Source organism: Oreochromis niloticus, linkage group LG13 (genome assembly GCF_001858045.2).
Source record: "Oreochromis niloticus isolate F11D_XX linkage group LG13, O_niloticus_UMD_NMBU, whole genome shotgun sequence".
NCBI classification, from domain to species: Eukaryota; Metazoa; Chordata; class Actinopteri; order Cichliformes; family Cichlidae; genus Oreochromis; species Oreochromis niloticus.
This window is the reverse complement of record NC_031978.2, coordinates 33,039,238-33,052,959: the sequence shown is the minus strand read 5'-3', so window position 1 is coordinate 33,052,959 and position 13,722 is coordinate 33,039,238. Positions and strand designations below refer to the sequence as shown.

Genomic DNA, 13,722 nt, shown 5'->3' with positions numbered 1-13,722 from the left:
TAACCAAATGCATCAGCAAGTGTGACCACGTGTGGAAAAGCAGGCATTTTGGCACTTTGCTTGTCTGGAGGATTCAGATGTGAACAAAAGGCCAGAATCCTACCAGGAGTGGACATCCCAGCAAATTTACCCCAAAGTCAGATTGAAGAATGCTCAGAGAAACTGAAAAGAGCTACATAGACTCAACAGGTTGGCTGTTGTGAAGGGGTTACTAATTGTACTGTCATGTTAAAGTACATGGCAGTACAATTAGTAATAGACTAAACAGATAAGGCTTGTTTGGTAGAGTTGCCAAGAGAAAGCACAGGTTAGATTTTCATAGATGCACCGGAACAAACCACAGCAGCTTATCAACACAAACATCTCATACAAACTGTCAAACAGTCGAGGGTTAATGATTTGGGCTTGTTTTACAGCCAAGGGACCTGGGCACCTTGCAGTCACTGAATTGACCATGAACTCCTCTGTATACCAAAGTATTCTGGAATTAAATGTCAGGTCATCTGTCTGACCATTAAATCTTGACTGAAATTTGGTCATGCAAGAAGACAATGATCTGTCAAGCACTCCAGCAACAGAACAGCTACTAAAAAGAAAAGGCACTCATGTCTGCCTACTACCTTGGCCAACATGTATATGAATTTTTTAGCTCTGCTTTAATGCATTAGCAAGGAAAGCCTTGACGATGAAGCGGAGACATAAAAATGTCTTGTCCAGTCTAATGAAATACGCAAGTTGAATAGAAGCAGATGGCATCAGCACTTTCAGATCAGCATCTACAACTTTTAAATATTTTTACTGTTAATCATTCATGTCCATTTTTTTCAGTACTACAGTTCTCTGTGTAGTGAGTTTTTTGATAGCGTGGTACTTTTACTAAAGGAATGGTTCTAAAAAAAAAAAATCCTCCAGCATGCCATTGTCAGTCAATTAAACTCTGAAGGCAGATTTGTGCCTTTTTTCTGTTAAGTTCGCGTCTCTGTGTTATGTTTCCTGTTTTACTTTGAAAGTCCGTGTTTCATGTTAGTGTATCTGGTTTTGCTTTCCTTGTCTCGTTAGTCCTGATTTGCCCCAGCTGTGTTTCCCTCCTGTTGCCCATTCCCTGATTGCTCCCTCTATGTATTTAAGCCCTGTGTTTCAGTTTGTCATTGTCGTGATCTACCGTTTACTATGCTGTGTGTTCTGTCTGCTTGCCTGAGTTTATTTGGAGTCTCAGTTTTGTTACCTTTTTTGAGTTCAGCATTAAAGCTGTTTTGAGTTCACCTTTTTGCCTCCGAGCGTCTGCACTATGGGTCCACCATTCCTGCCTGCACACAGCCTACACCTAACACCCTCACACAACTCTGTGACACAAAAAAATTCTTCCCCAGATAAGATGTGATGTAAATGTACATTTTGAGGAAGAAGGAAAGCACTGGTACAAAAAGACCTGGATGTCCATGAAAGACAACAGTGGGGAATGATCACAGAATCATTTCCATGGTGAAGAGAAACCCCTTTACAACAGCCAACTAAGTGAACACGACTCTCCAGGAGGCAGACGTATCGATGCCAAAGTCTTCCATAAAGAGAAGACTGCATGAGGTGCAAGCCACTCATAAGCCTCAAGAATTAAAGGCTAGATTGATTAAAAACATTTAAAAAAAAATATAAAAAATCTAAAAAAGCCAGCACAGTTCTGGAAAAACATTCTTTGTACAGATGTAACCAAGATCAACCTCTACCAGAATGATGTCAAGAAAAAGGTATGGAGAAGGTGTGGAACAGCTCATGATCCAAAGCATACCACTACCACATCATCTGTAAAACACGGCAGAGGCAGTGTGATGGTTTGGCCATGCATGGCTGCCAGTGGCACTGGGACACATTAGTGTTTACTGATGATGTGACACAGGACTGAAGCAGCCAAATGAAATCTGAGGTGTTCAGAGATATACAGTCTGCTCAAATCCAACTAAATACAGTCAAACTGATTGGGTGGTGTCTCATAATACAGATGGACAGTGACCCAAAACACATAGCCAAAGCAACCCAGAAGTTTATGAATGGCCAAATAGGCCATGTGATCTTAAACCTATTGAGCTTGCATTTCACTTGTTGAGCACTAAACTTTGGACAGAAAGACCTGCAAACAAACAGCAACCGAAAGCCGCTGCAGTAAAAGCATGGAGAGCATTACAAAGAAGGACAAAGCATCTGGTGATGTCCGTGAGTTCAAGACTTCAGGCTGCCATCACCAGCAAAGGGTTTTCAATCGAATATTAAAAATGAACATTTTATTTTCAGTCATATAATTTGTCCAATTACCTCTGAGCACCTGAAATTAATACTGTTAAAAATACTTTAGTTACATTTTTATGCAATCTTTTTGTTCAGTCCACTGAATTAAAGCTGCACTTCAACTGCATCTGAGTTGTTTTATTTAATATTCACTGTGGTAATGTACAGAACAAAAATGAGAAAAAAAGTTGTCTCTGTCCAAATATTTACGTACCTAACTGTATGCATGTGACTGTGTGCACAGTATGTGAGCGCACCTGCACTATACCTCTTCCAGATATATCGCCCAGTGCGCTCAGGTGTATCTTTGTATGTTTGTTCCTGTAAGGACTCTGAAGGCCCATTTGACTTGACTGTGTATTTGTATGTGTGCATGTGAGCACATGTTCACATGTATGTGCACATCTGTGTGAATATAACCAAGAAAACTGAACAAAACAGTGGATAATCTGCTTACAGAGGACAGGATTATTCATCCAGAGGATAACAGGGATTTCTTTAACACAACCTTTCCTGCGTGGACAAGCTCAAACTACTGCATACACCGAGTTCAAGGACATGAGTTTTCCTGATGTTTTTAGATTAATAAACAAGATTTTTTTATTCATGTCCATGTATAGAATGTTATGATTTTGCAAGTTTAGTGGTCATAATGGTCCACATATTAGAGTACTGGAGGGGTAGTGGAGGTGAACAGCATATATGCTGCTCTGACTGTGACGAAAACAATGAAACAGCTCATGCATATCAAAGTACTTGGCCACTTACCAGCCATTTCTGCTGTACTTTTGCATATACGATATGTGTACTATATGGGGAAATGCATATATTGTTTTTTGCAGTTCAGAAAAGGCTATACTGCCAGTTAACAACAATACGCCATCTTGGCAACTTGGCAAGCCTGAATATGACAGCTACAAGGCTGTTAATAAAACCAAATAACTCCTAATATAAAAGAGAATACTAAATCTTTCATTTTCTTCTTGCTGAAATTTCTACAAATCTTATCAACCCTGTTCCACAGGCCTGGACAACTCAAAGGCTGAGGCAAAACTTCATTTACAAATCCCCACTGTTCGCTCATGTACTTCACTTGGACCTTACAGCCTAACCTACAGCCATGGAACTGACTGCACTTAAAATTACATTTGTTTTTACAACTTCCTGATGGATGGATGAAACATATTGCGCTGTAGCGGCGTATCTCTTTTTCAGTGACTTTCTAAAGCCTCTGGTTCTATTCTGTGACTCAGTATCTCTGTATGTGGACTCTAACGTATTTATTATTGTGCTATCTACTGTACAATATAAAGTGCCTTGAGGCGACTTTTGTTGTGATTTGGCGCTATATAAATAAAATTGAATTGAATTGAATTGAACATCAAAGTGATGCAGCAAATGATTTTCTTTGAAAACAGATATCATCTCATGACAAATGGATGAGCAAGTGAGCAATTTTAATGATGCCCAGACTGTGATGGCTAGAAGACAGGGTCAGAGGATCTCTCAAACTGCTGCCCTTGTGGAGTGTTGCTGGTTTGCAGTGGTCAGTATCTATCAAAAGTGTAACAGGGGTGGTTCACCCCTGTTGGGAGCAAAAGCTTATATGCTCTGATTCAACAGACAAGCTACTGTAGACAGTTTGTTGTGTATGGGGCTGAATATCCACAGACCTGTCAGGGTGCCCATGCTGACCCCATCCACTGCTAAAAGCACCAACAATGGCCACATAGGCATCATAACTGGACCACAGAGCAATGGAGAGTGGTTGAGTGGAGTTGATGAATCACGTTTTTGTGTGTGTGTGTGTGTGTGCGTGCGTGCGTGCGTGCGTGCGTGTGCGTGCGTGCGTGTGTGTGTGTGTGTGTACCACTCACCTGGGGAACACCTGACACCAGGCTGCCCCATGGGAAGTGCTTTGGGCGATGTTATGCTGGGAAACCCACGGGTCGTTTTGGGAACTGTAATGAACTGTAAAAAGGGGAAGCTGTTCAACCTCTACTGAAGTAGATGTTCTTTTGAAGGTGAGGAGCTGTATATTTTGCTTTTATATTTCAACTAATGATGAAAATTTGTGTGGTGTAAAGACTGCAGAAAGCAGGCTAAACCAGTGGTGCCTCAGTGAGTGAGGGTGGGCTTATAATGAATTTCAAACACACCTAATCAATCTTCTGTGAAAATAAAAACCCTTTTAACTGTTCCGCTTCAGTGAAATAAACATGGAATTCTGGAATGAATTACAGGACAATACCAGGACTAACAACAACATCAAAGGCAGGTGTACTATCACACTACAAAGGCAGTGTGTCACCATGTGACTGTGACTGTCAGTGTGCGCGGTGTGAACAGAGGAAGAGTGGGTCTGTGTGTGAGGCAGGGTGAATGACTGTAAAATCAAGACTTCTGATCTCATTCTCTCATTCCTGTCACCTGTGAAAGTAAGAGGCAGTTACTTTGACAGACCTTTGTTTAAAAAAAAAAATCTGCATGTGGGTGATACCAAATATTAAATGTCAATAAATAAACAATATCTGAGTCTACATAAAAATCCAAAAATTACCTTAAAGACTGTGATTAGCATGCTAGAGCAACATTTGGCAACATGCAGCACTGTAATTAATAATAATCTTAATTTATTGCATATTTGTTGCATTTAAATGTTTCAGATCATCAAAATAAACGAAGTAACTGAAGTAAAAGCTAAATGCGGTTTTTAAATGATAATTTCATTTATTAAGGGAAAAAAAGCTGGACCAGTGTGAAAAACTAATTGTCCCCTAAACCTAAAAAGCCACCCCTGGCATCAGTTCAACACTGCTCTGTGGAAGAATTTAAGGCCACTTGTTTTTATAGATTTGTTTTGATTTGGCTAGCCTTTTTGAGGTCATGCCAAAGTAGTTCACTCAGATTTTACTTTGTCTAAGCCACTACAAAACCTTCATTTTGTTGTTTTGAGCAATTCAGAGCTGGATTTTCTGATGTTTCCGATCATTATCCTGCTACATTATCCAATGCATTTCACTTTGTGTTTTGGGTCAGCATTGGTCTTCTCCTTGGAACTTTCTAAGGATGCCATTTTTCTCCAGTCTCTTTCACACTTTTGAATCATGAACACCGACCTTAACTGAGAAAAGTGAGGCCTGCAGTTCTTTAGATAATTTAGAATTTAAACAATTTTTTGATTCGAAAAGTCTGTCAGTAATCAGACCCGTGTGTGGACAGTGAAATTGAGCTCACTTTTCTAAAGCTAGAAAAGTTCACAATCGAACAAGTGGAGGCCACTTGCTTTTTCACACCAGGTAGGTTTGAAAACCATTTTTCTTTTATTAAATAAAAAAATAATTTAAAACTGCATTTTCTATTTACTCAGGTTACATTTCACTAATAATAAAAATTATTTAATTATCATGTAAGTGTGACAAATATGTAAAAAACTGAAAAATTAGGAAGGGGGTAAATACTGGCCGATCAAGAGACTGGAAACAATAAGAGGTCGCACAACCGAGAAGATAGAGGTGGACACCTCTGACATTGCAAGACATGTTGTCTGTTTTCCATATCAACATTTAACTGCAGAAATAGAGTTTCTGAAAATCTTCACCATGAAAGGGAAGAACTCAGTTTTCAGTTTTCATTGTTAAAAGGAACCCCAGCTATTAAGACATGTTTGCGCTAAAATATACACTGTGCTTTCAATAACATATATGTGGTATTAAAATATGCCAAATGGTTTCCTTTTAAGCGCATTTTACATAAAACCAATTTACCAGTAGGCCGCCATTGTTATTTACTTCTCAATGCACTCTGGGTAGTGATGTCACACGGTTGCATCGCATCAAGTTCACAGTTAGCAGTACACTGGAAATGGCTTCTGTTCAACCTTTCCAGTTTGAACCAGGGCAAACCGAGAGAGAGAATGAAAATAGTCAACCAGTACTTAGTATAGATGAAGATGAAAACAATCCGTCACACGAGGACGCGAAAGTGTGGAAAAACTACTGGTGTCTATGCCGCTACTGCTTGCCAATGGCAACGGTGTCCTGCCAAATTATGTATCCCCGACAGAATTTGTCTCCTTGGCACAACATCGGACAGGATTATTTAAATAAACCAATGACATTTTGACTGATCATTATTTGTATCCTTCTGTAACTGTGCTGAACTGTACTGAGCTAACACCTCCAAAATTTCAGGAGCAATAAGTCTTTGGACAGGGGAAACAAATTGTGGCAGGATCAGCCTGATATTATTTGTATCCCACTGTAACTCTACTGTATAAACAGCTAACATCTCCAAAATTTCTGGAGTAGTTAGTCATTATAAGAAGTGTTTATGAACTAAAAATCACGAATGTGGGATACTGTTAGTCCATGATTTCGAAAGGCCAGTGTATGCTCCCGGCGCAGGGGAAACAAATTCTGTCGGGGACACCTAGTTTGGCACGACGGCTTCAAAGTTTTGGTGCACTGTGTTGCATGGAGAATCTGTAATAATAACAATATCGTAATTTCACTGTATAATAAAAATTAGAATTCTATTAATGTTTTTATCATGCGGTTATACGATACAATGGATAGCCGCTGCCATGAAATTGAGCTCTTTACAACAAACGCTCTCAGTCACCGTTGCCATTGGCAAGCAGTAGCCACATAGACAGTAGTCTTCCCTCACTCTCGCGTCCTCGTGTGACGGATTGTTTTCATCTTTATCTAAACTAAGTACTGGTTGACTATTTTCATACTCTCTCTGGGATTGCTCTGGTTCAAACAGAAGCCATTTCCAGTGCGCTGCTAACTGTGAACTCGATGCGGTGCAACCGTGTGATGTCACTACCCAGAGTGCATTGAGAAGTAAATAACAATGGCGGCCTACTGGTAAATCGGTTTTATATAAAATGTGCTTAAAAGGAAACCATTTGGCGTATTTTAATACCACATATGTGTTATTGAAAGCACAGTGAATATTTTAGCGCAAACGTGTTAATAGCCGGGGTTCCTTTTAAGTAAAGGCCCTACAATATGATAGAGAAACCCAAAAAACAAATAACCCCCTATGAGCAAGCACTTGGGCAAGTGGGAAGGTAAAACCTTTTAAGAGGAAGGAATCACCAACAGAACAAGGATACACTGTCTTCCCACAGTCCACAGGCATGCCTGATGGATCAACTGGTGATTCTAAGGCTACGTCCACACTAATGCGTTTTCGTTTGAAAACGCATCGTTTTCTCTCCGTTTCGGCCTTCCATCCACACTGAGACGGCGTTTTCCTCAAGGAAAAACACAGCGTTTTGAAAACGCTCTCGAAAACGCACACATTTCAAAATGGAGCTGCCCCATCACAGTGTGGACACTCAAAAACGCAGACTTTCTAAAACGATGACGCATTTTAGTCATGTGATGCTGTCATGTGACCAATTAAACAAAGATAGCGGAGTGCATTATACAGCAGTTGTTTTGATTGCTCTCAATTTTGAAAGCCCTAAAAAAGATTGATATCAGTTTGTACATGCTCCAGATAGCTTTTCTTCAAATTCTTTAATTCTCACTTGCTTTTGCGCATGCACAGGACTGGAACATAAGCGTTTTTGGTCGTTTCAATGTGGAGGCACACCTCTGTGAAAACAACTGAAAACGCCAGTGTGGACGTTTTCAAATCTATCCGGGCTAGTGTGGACGTAGCCTAAATTGGCTGTACATGTGAATGTGAGTGTGAATAGCTCTCTCTCGTTCTGTCTCTCTCTGTGCTGACACTGTGAGGGACCGGTGGCCACTGTGCACCCCACCTCTCACCAAAAAGCAGCATCAATGTGCTCTGCACTTGGGCTGGATATCGTGACTGATTTCTAGAATCGATTCGATTCCGATTCACAAGGTCCCGAATCAATTCGATCCACGATTCGATTCAATTCGATTCAATTCGAATCGGGGAAATTTTGCCTCAGACAGTCAGAAATATTATAATTCAGATCATGCATCAGTACAATTCCATATTTTTATATCTAGAAAAAGAAAACTGATATTTGCTTGACTTTATCAAAGGTGTAAGCATTACAGCAGATGCCTTTGTGTCAAAGTAACTGAGGATAAAACACAGAAAAACATGAAGGTGATTTTCCTGGCCTGGGATTTTATAAAAATATTCTGCAGTAGATCAAAAACTAAAGAAAACCATTAATCAACATATGAACATTACCTGATGCCGCTGAAGTGAAGCAGAGCAAAGTTACAGAGCTTTTATTAGAGACACAACTAAGCGTTTTGCAATTTTGCATATTTTAAAGTTTAAATTTGTTCAGTATTGAACAGCAGAAATGAGGCTTTCTTTTCAAAAGTAAGTAAAAGGAAAAAATCAGCGGCCGACAGCGCTGTAAACAAGACTTGTGCGTAACATGCAAGCGAATAATGCAGAAAACAGATATTTTTAGACGAGAAACTGTTCTTGAAGTACACCGAGAGAGAGAGAGAGAGAGAGAGAGAGAGAGCGGTGCATGAAGTGTGATTTTATCGTGGTGGAAGCAAAACAGCAAAAGTAAGAGGGAATTCATGACGATGTTTATGTGAAGCGTAGTTTGGATCTTCTTTTGCTGCTGGTTCAGTTAATATTGTTTGGAGAGTGATAAAACCTACAGCTTCAGAATCTAGCGCAAAAAGGACGTAAACACAAAGCGCGGACCCACCGAAACATCAGAATCAGTGAGCTTCAGCCCCGACGGCGTGTCCGTGTCCATGCAGTTGGGTGAGAAAGGCGACACCTCGCTGATTCTGATCCATCGGCGGGTCCGCGCTTTGTGGTTAGATCTTTGTGCAGAATCCGTGTAGCCTACCTGCTGTCATTTACTGTTTTAGCTGTTTGGTGGCTGTTGGGATTCTGGCATTTCGGGCAAAATAAATTTATATTAAAAAATCGATTCAGGATTTTAATGAATCAATATCACGTTATCCTGAATTATATAATTGGTAAATAAAAATATTAACCCTCCACTGCTCTGATTTGTGAACAGCTTGAACAACTTGGTTTTGAAGCATTTTACTGATTTGAATGAAAAGTGAAAACAGTTTCTACATTTTTAAAAAAAGAAGGATTAGATTTCAACCTTTGTCCTCTATACGTGAGCCACTGATACATAATGTCCTCTTTGCTCTTTTGTCATAGTTGTTTATTTTTATTTATTTATTTTTTTTGCTTTTTTAAAAATTTCTTAAGTGTAAAATGTGAAGATCATAGAAATAACTAATCACCCACTGGGCTCAAAGTAATGTTAAAGCTGAGCGCAAGGCAATGCAAGCTAAGCAGACAAAACTTGACCTTAAACAGCTAACTAAAGCAGAAATGAGCAGGAGAGCCATGCAGCCACCATTCTTCCCTGTATATGTTTCTACAACAGAATCTCTGTGTCTGTCACTGTTAATTGAATATCCGTATAAAGAGAAGCTATGTTGAAGAGAGTGTAGTGTAATCCATTACTTTCTACAGCGAGTTAAGTATGTTTTTCTGAGTAACAAAGGTAGGGTTAGGGTCAGGTAACAGGTTACAATTTAGCTGCATGCTAAACAAGTGTCGTTTCAGAAATGTTTTTTCTCACATGCATTTTGGTACTTCAGTCCTCTGTTAAAACATTCCTCCTCTAGAGATGCCAAATGGGTACAAAGTCAATACAAGCGGTTGATGTAGACCTTCACCCTAACCCAAAAGTGCTGACTGGGGACCTGGTAGATGGCTTGAGGTTAAGGAAACCACGAGATAGGCAGTAAAATGACTATAAAAACATAAAAACAAAAACAACATGTAGCTCTGCAGATTTTACCCAAAGGCTGGAAGGCAGAAATCCCTCACTGCCTCCTAATCCAGCACACTCGATATGTCATTCTCATTGTCTCAAACCATGGCTGTCAGACGCTATTGCTCAGGATGAGGATTATACACAATTCATCATGAAGGAAGTGTGTGCGTATGTGTGTATGTGTGTGTAAGCATGTACCAAGGGACTCTGGGTGTAATCTGGGAGCTCATTTGCTAATGCCACACTGCCGTCTATCTCTCACACGGCATTATGGGTCTCCAGTTTCCCTCCATGCTGCAATGACATCATAACACACCTCAGCGCAAGAGGGGGTGGTGTGTGTGTGTCGGGGGGGGGGGCTCAATTCAGTGTATGTGTGCACCATCATGTCTGTTCCTTTCAAATATTCTTCTGCAGAGCCATCACTACACTACAACTCAAGCAAACGTCCAGCTACCATTAATAACATAATCATGTTATGTTTCTTTTCCTTAACAATATTTAGGTTTGCTTATTATTAATAATAACACACAATGAATTCATATACTATACATGATTCATCAATAGTCCTAATTATCATTTATATATTGGAATGGATTAGAGTATGCATGCAGTCTTTTTCCTTCAGCTATTTTAATTGTGGGTTTCACATCTTCGGGTTTATCTAAGTTCTCTGCCCCCATTGTCTTTTCATATTCTTTGTCCCATGTTTCAAAATACAACATTTTCTATTTAAAAGAGAAAAACTATGATTGATTAGTGAGTATAGCTCTCACAAAATCCACGTGAGAGCTGATTTTTCTGTACTTTTTGTTATGACAGACGTTTTCGAACTCTGCAAAATTTCTGCTTTTTAACATGTAGCTCTGCATAAATGTTTATAACTAATCTAATATTGCAGTGCACAGAGCTTTCAGGCCAGATATACATTTGGCTTGTCCCCCCAGTGTGATTTCCCCCACAGCAGCAGCAATCACTCCACTTTCACTTCTTTTCTTTTCACCTAGTGGGAACTCTTATTATGTAATGCTCCGCTCTCTCTCCTCCTCCTCTTTCTCTCTTTCAGATGCACACATCGACACGCCCCTTCCTCACGTTTCTCCCTGCTAAGAACATCTTCTCTCCTGAGGCAGAGGCAACGCATCCACCAGCCGTGGAACTCTAGCGCTTCTCCTCGACCTGCCACGCGGAACAGTCACCACTCCTATCCGTGGTCATTTCTGTCAGGAGGTCCGCTCTCTGACCCCAACCACAGTACGCGAGGAAGCGGTTATAGGAGCAGTTACGAGCAATCTCGTCCAAAATGATGAACTATAACAGAGTTACCCAAGTAATGGAAGTAACATTTTCAAAATAAGAGCAGACAATTTCTACTTTGACGTTACATCGATCCACTGTTTCGTATTTGGCAAAAATCGATTGTGACAAATGACTACGTGATTTTTATTCTATTCAGAAATTTCTTTAACCTTATTTGTCTAATATTAATAAAATTCAATTTCAATGAATTTTTTATCTAAAATAAATAGAATTAAATCACAGTGTTATACAAGTGATAAAACCTTTGAAATTATTTCAAAGGTATCTTCACTACATGTTGTTTTACAACAATAAATACTAATACCAACAACAACAGTAAAAATAACAAATTTCAGTTTTTATTCAATTTTTTTAACAGCCTATAAAGACACAGACATATTTTTGTTCTTGGTGTCCTCTGGTCTGTTGCAATCCTGTGAAACTGCCAAACTAAAAATATCCAACAAATATCAGTTTTGACGTCGAAAAAGGTAAATTTAGTTTAAACAATGTTAAATCCTTGATGCTATCTAGGGAAACATTTTGTTAGCTAACTAAAATAAAGCTATAAGTTTTATTTTGAAGCTTGAAACCGGATGTGTAATTCCTTCACAGTCTGGTGAACTTTACGAAGCCATCCAAAAGCCAGTCGTATCTCCTCCCGTCGAGTAACTTCAGTACCCGTACAGTAAGCTTGTGTGCCTCTGCCTCCTCGCCTCAGGTTCTCGTACCTTTGCACCACCACCGGGGGTACCGCCGGAACGCTCGCTGAGAGAAGAGCGCCATGGCCCGTGTGGTGGTTGAAGGGATGCCGGAGACGGTCGTCGGAGGAGGAATGATGCTGAACCGGCGGAGGAGCAAAGCCAGGCGAAGAAAGCGAAAGGAGTTGTTCGTCGTCCAGATGTGCTTTGCGGGGGTACTTCTGGGGGTTGTCGTTGGGCTCAAGACTGTGGCACAGAGAGCAGGTGAGGGGCACTTTAAAGCTCCGTTTCCTTCTAGTTTGAGTGCTTGTTTTTTGAGAAAGACAACGTCATGCGGAGTTTTTCCACAAGCAGGAACAACAGGCTGCTCGGAGGAAGAGAAACGTAGAAACAGAATATTGGTACATGTTGTTTCCTTAAATGTAACAATAACCTTTAAGGACGCTACAGTGAAGCCAGTATTGGGAACATTTAGAGTAAAAAACCCGCAGACAGGACAGTCAGAGAATATTAACATGAGATCTAATATAACAAAATATTAAATGTCAAATTTGAAAGTAAGCACTGTAAACGTTTAGGCTGATATAATGCCTCGTGTGTGTGCGCTCACCACCAGAAATACACCACAGAAAGCGTGAGGATGTGTGCAGAGAGATCAGGCTGGATTGGGGCACTGTATCAGCTCACATGTACAGTCACGTAAAGAACGAAATAACAACAGCATGCCTTCATGTTCAGCATCTGTAACTAATAATGCCCTGGAAATGGTAGCTGTGACTGTGTTGCCTGAATTGCTTTACAGAAATCCACTTTCCTCCTCCTACAGCCCTGTGGCTGCAGCTGATAGGTCGAGGTGCTGATGTACCTGGCACTCTGAACTCTGATGACACTGATGAATGATCGTCGCCGACGAGCTTGAGGCTGACGTTCTCTAATATAAATTAAACGGTACACTTCACAAGCTTATGGCAGCTGAGTGGGATGCTCATTAGACCGGCCTCAGAGGGATCTGCTGTCATAATCAGGTCTACCTTTTGAAGAGTGTCTGTATTCAGTTCTGCGCTGCCCCTGTGTCTTTTTGCCAAACTGGTCTTGTTTATGTCCATGTCAGCTGCCTGGCAAGTGCTGGGAGTGAGGCAGACCGGTTGGTGACATCCTGAGGATTTAAACTTAACACATCGCTCCTTTTATCTTCTTGTATAGCTCTTCAAGCACTCCAGATTTGCTCCTTTTTAATCTTACAATGAATTGCCTCTGACCAAAGCCTTACCAGTGGTAATTTTTCAGTAAATTGGCAACTGAAAAGTCAGATCTTTTGTGTTTGTGTGTATGTGTGTGTGTGTGTGTGTTTGTGTGAGCCAAAGCTGCTATTTTGGGGATGGGGAGAATGTGAAATGATTACAGAAGCATTAGCAAAATGCCAGATGTCCAAAGTATGTAACTATGGACCGCAAGAATTCATCATCAATGGGGATATTTTTTAAGTCATAAAATTTTTCAAAACAGGATATAATTACAGTCTTAATTGATGAAGGAGTGGCTGTGTTCTTAGGTATGGTTATTTTGCATCCACTGCTGAAGCCACAGAACAGTAAGCATCAGCATAAACATCATGAAAGTAAGTAAAATGTTGTTCTGAAAGGATCAGTCGAGGAACTGAGG

The 13,722-nt window shown here is 40.2% G+C and overlaps 2 protein-coding genes across 4 annotated transcripts in view; one reads left to right on the top strand and one right to left on the bottom strand.

Annotated features, from left to right (window-relative positions):
* The window catches only part of ttc27 (tetratricopeptide repeat domain 27), a 728,099-nt gene that overhangs the window by 401,974 nt on the left and 312,403 nt on the right, over positions 1-13,722 (bottom strand). The window lies entirely within an intron of this gene.
* Positions 11,924-13,722, top strand: part of LOC100696947 (sodium/potassium/calcium exchanger 3) — a 183,657-nt gene continuing 181,858 nt past the window's right edge. Inside the window, exon 1 of the mRNA XM_005465027.4 lies at positions 11,924-12,324. Within this exon, the coding sequence (XP_005465084.1) occupies positions 12,144-12,324 (181 nt within the window). The 5' untranslated portion in view covers positions 11,924-12,143. The remainder of the gene's footprint in view (positions 12,325-13,722) is intronic.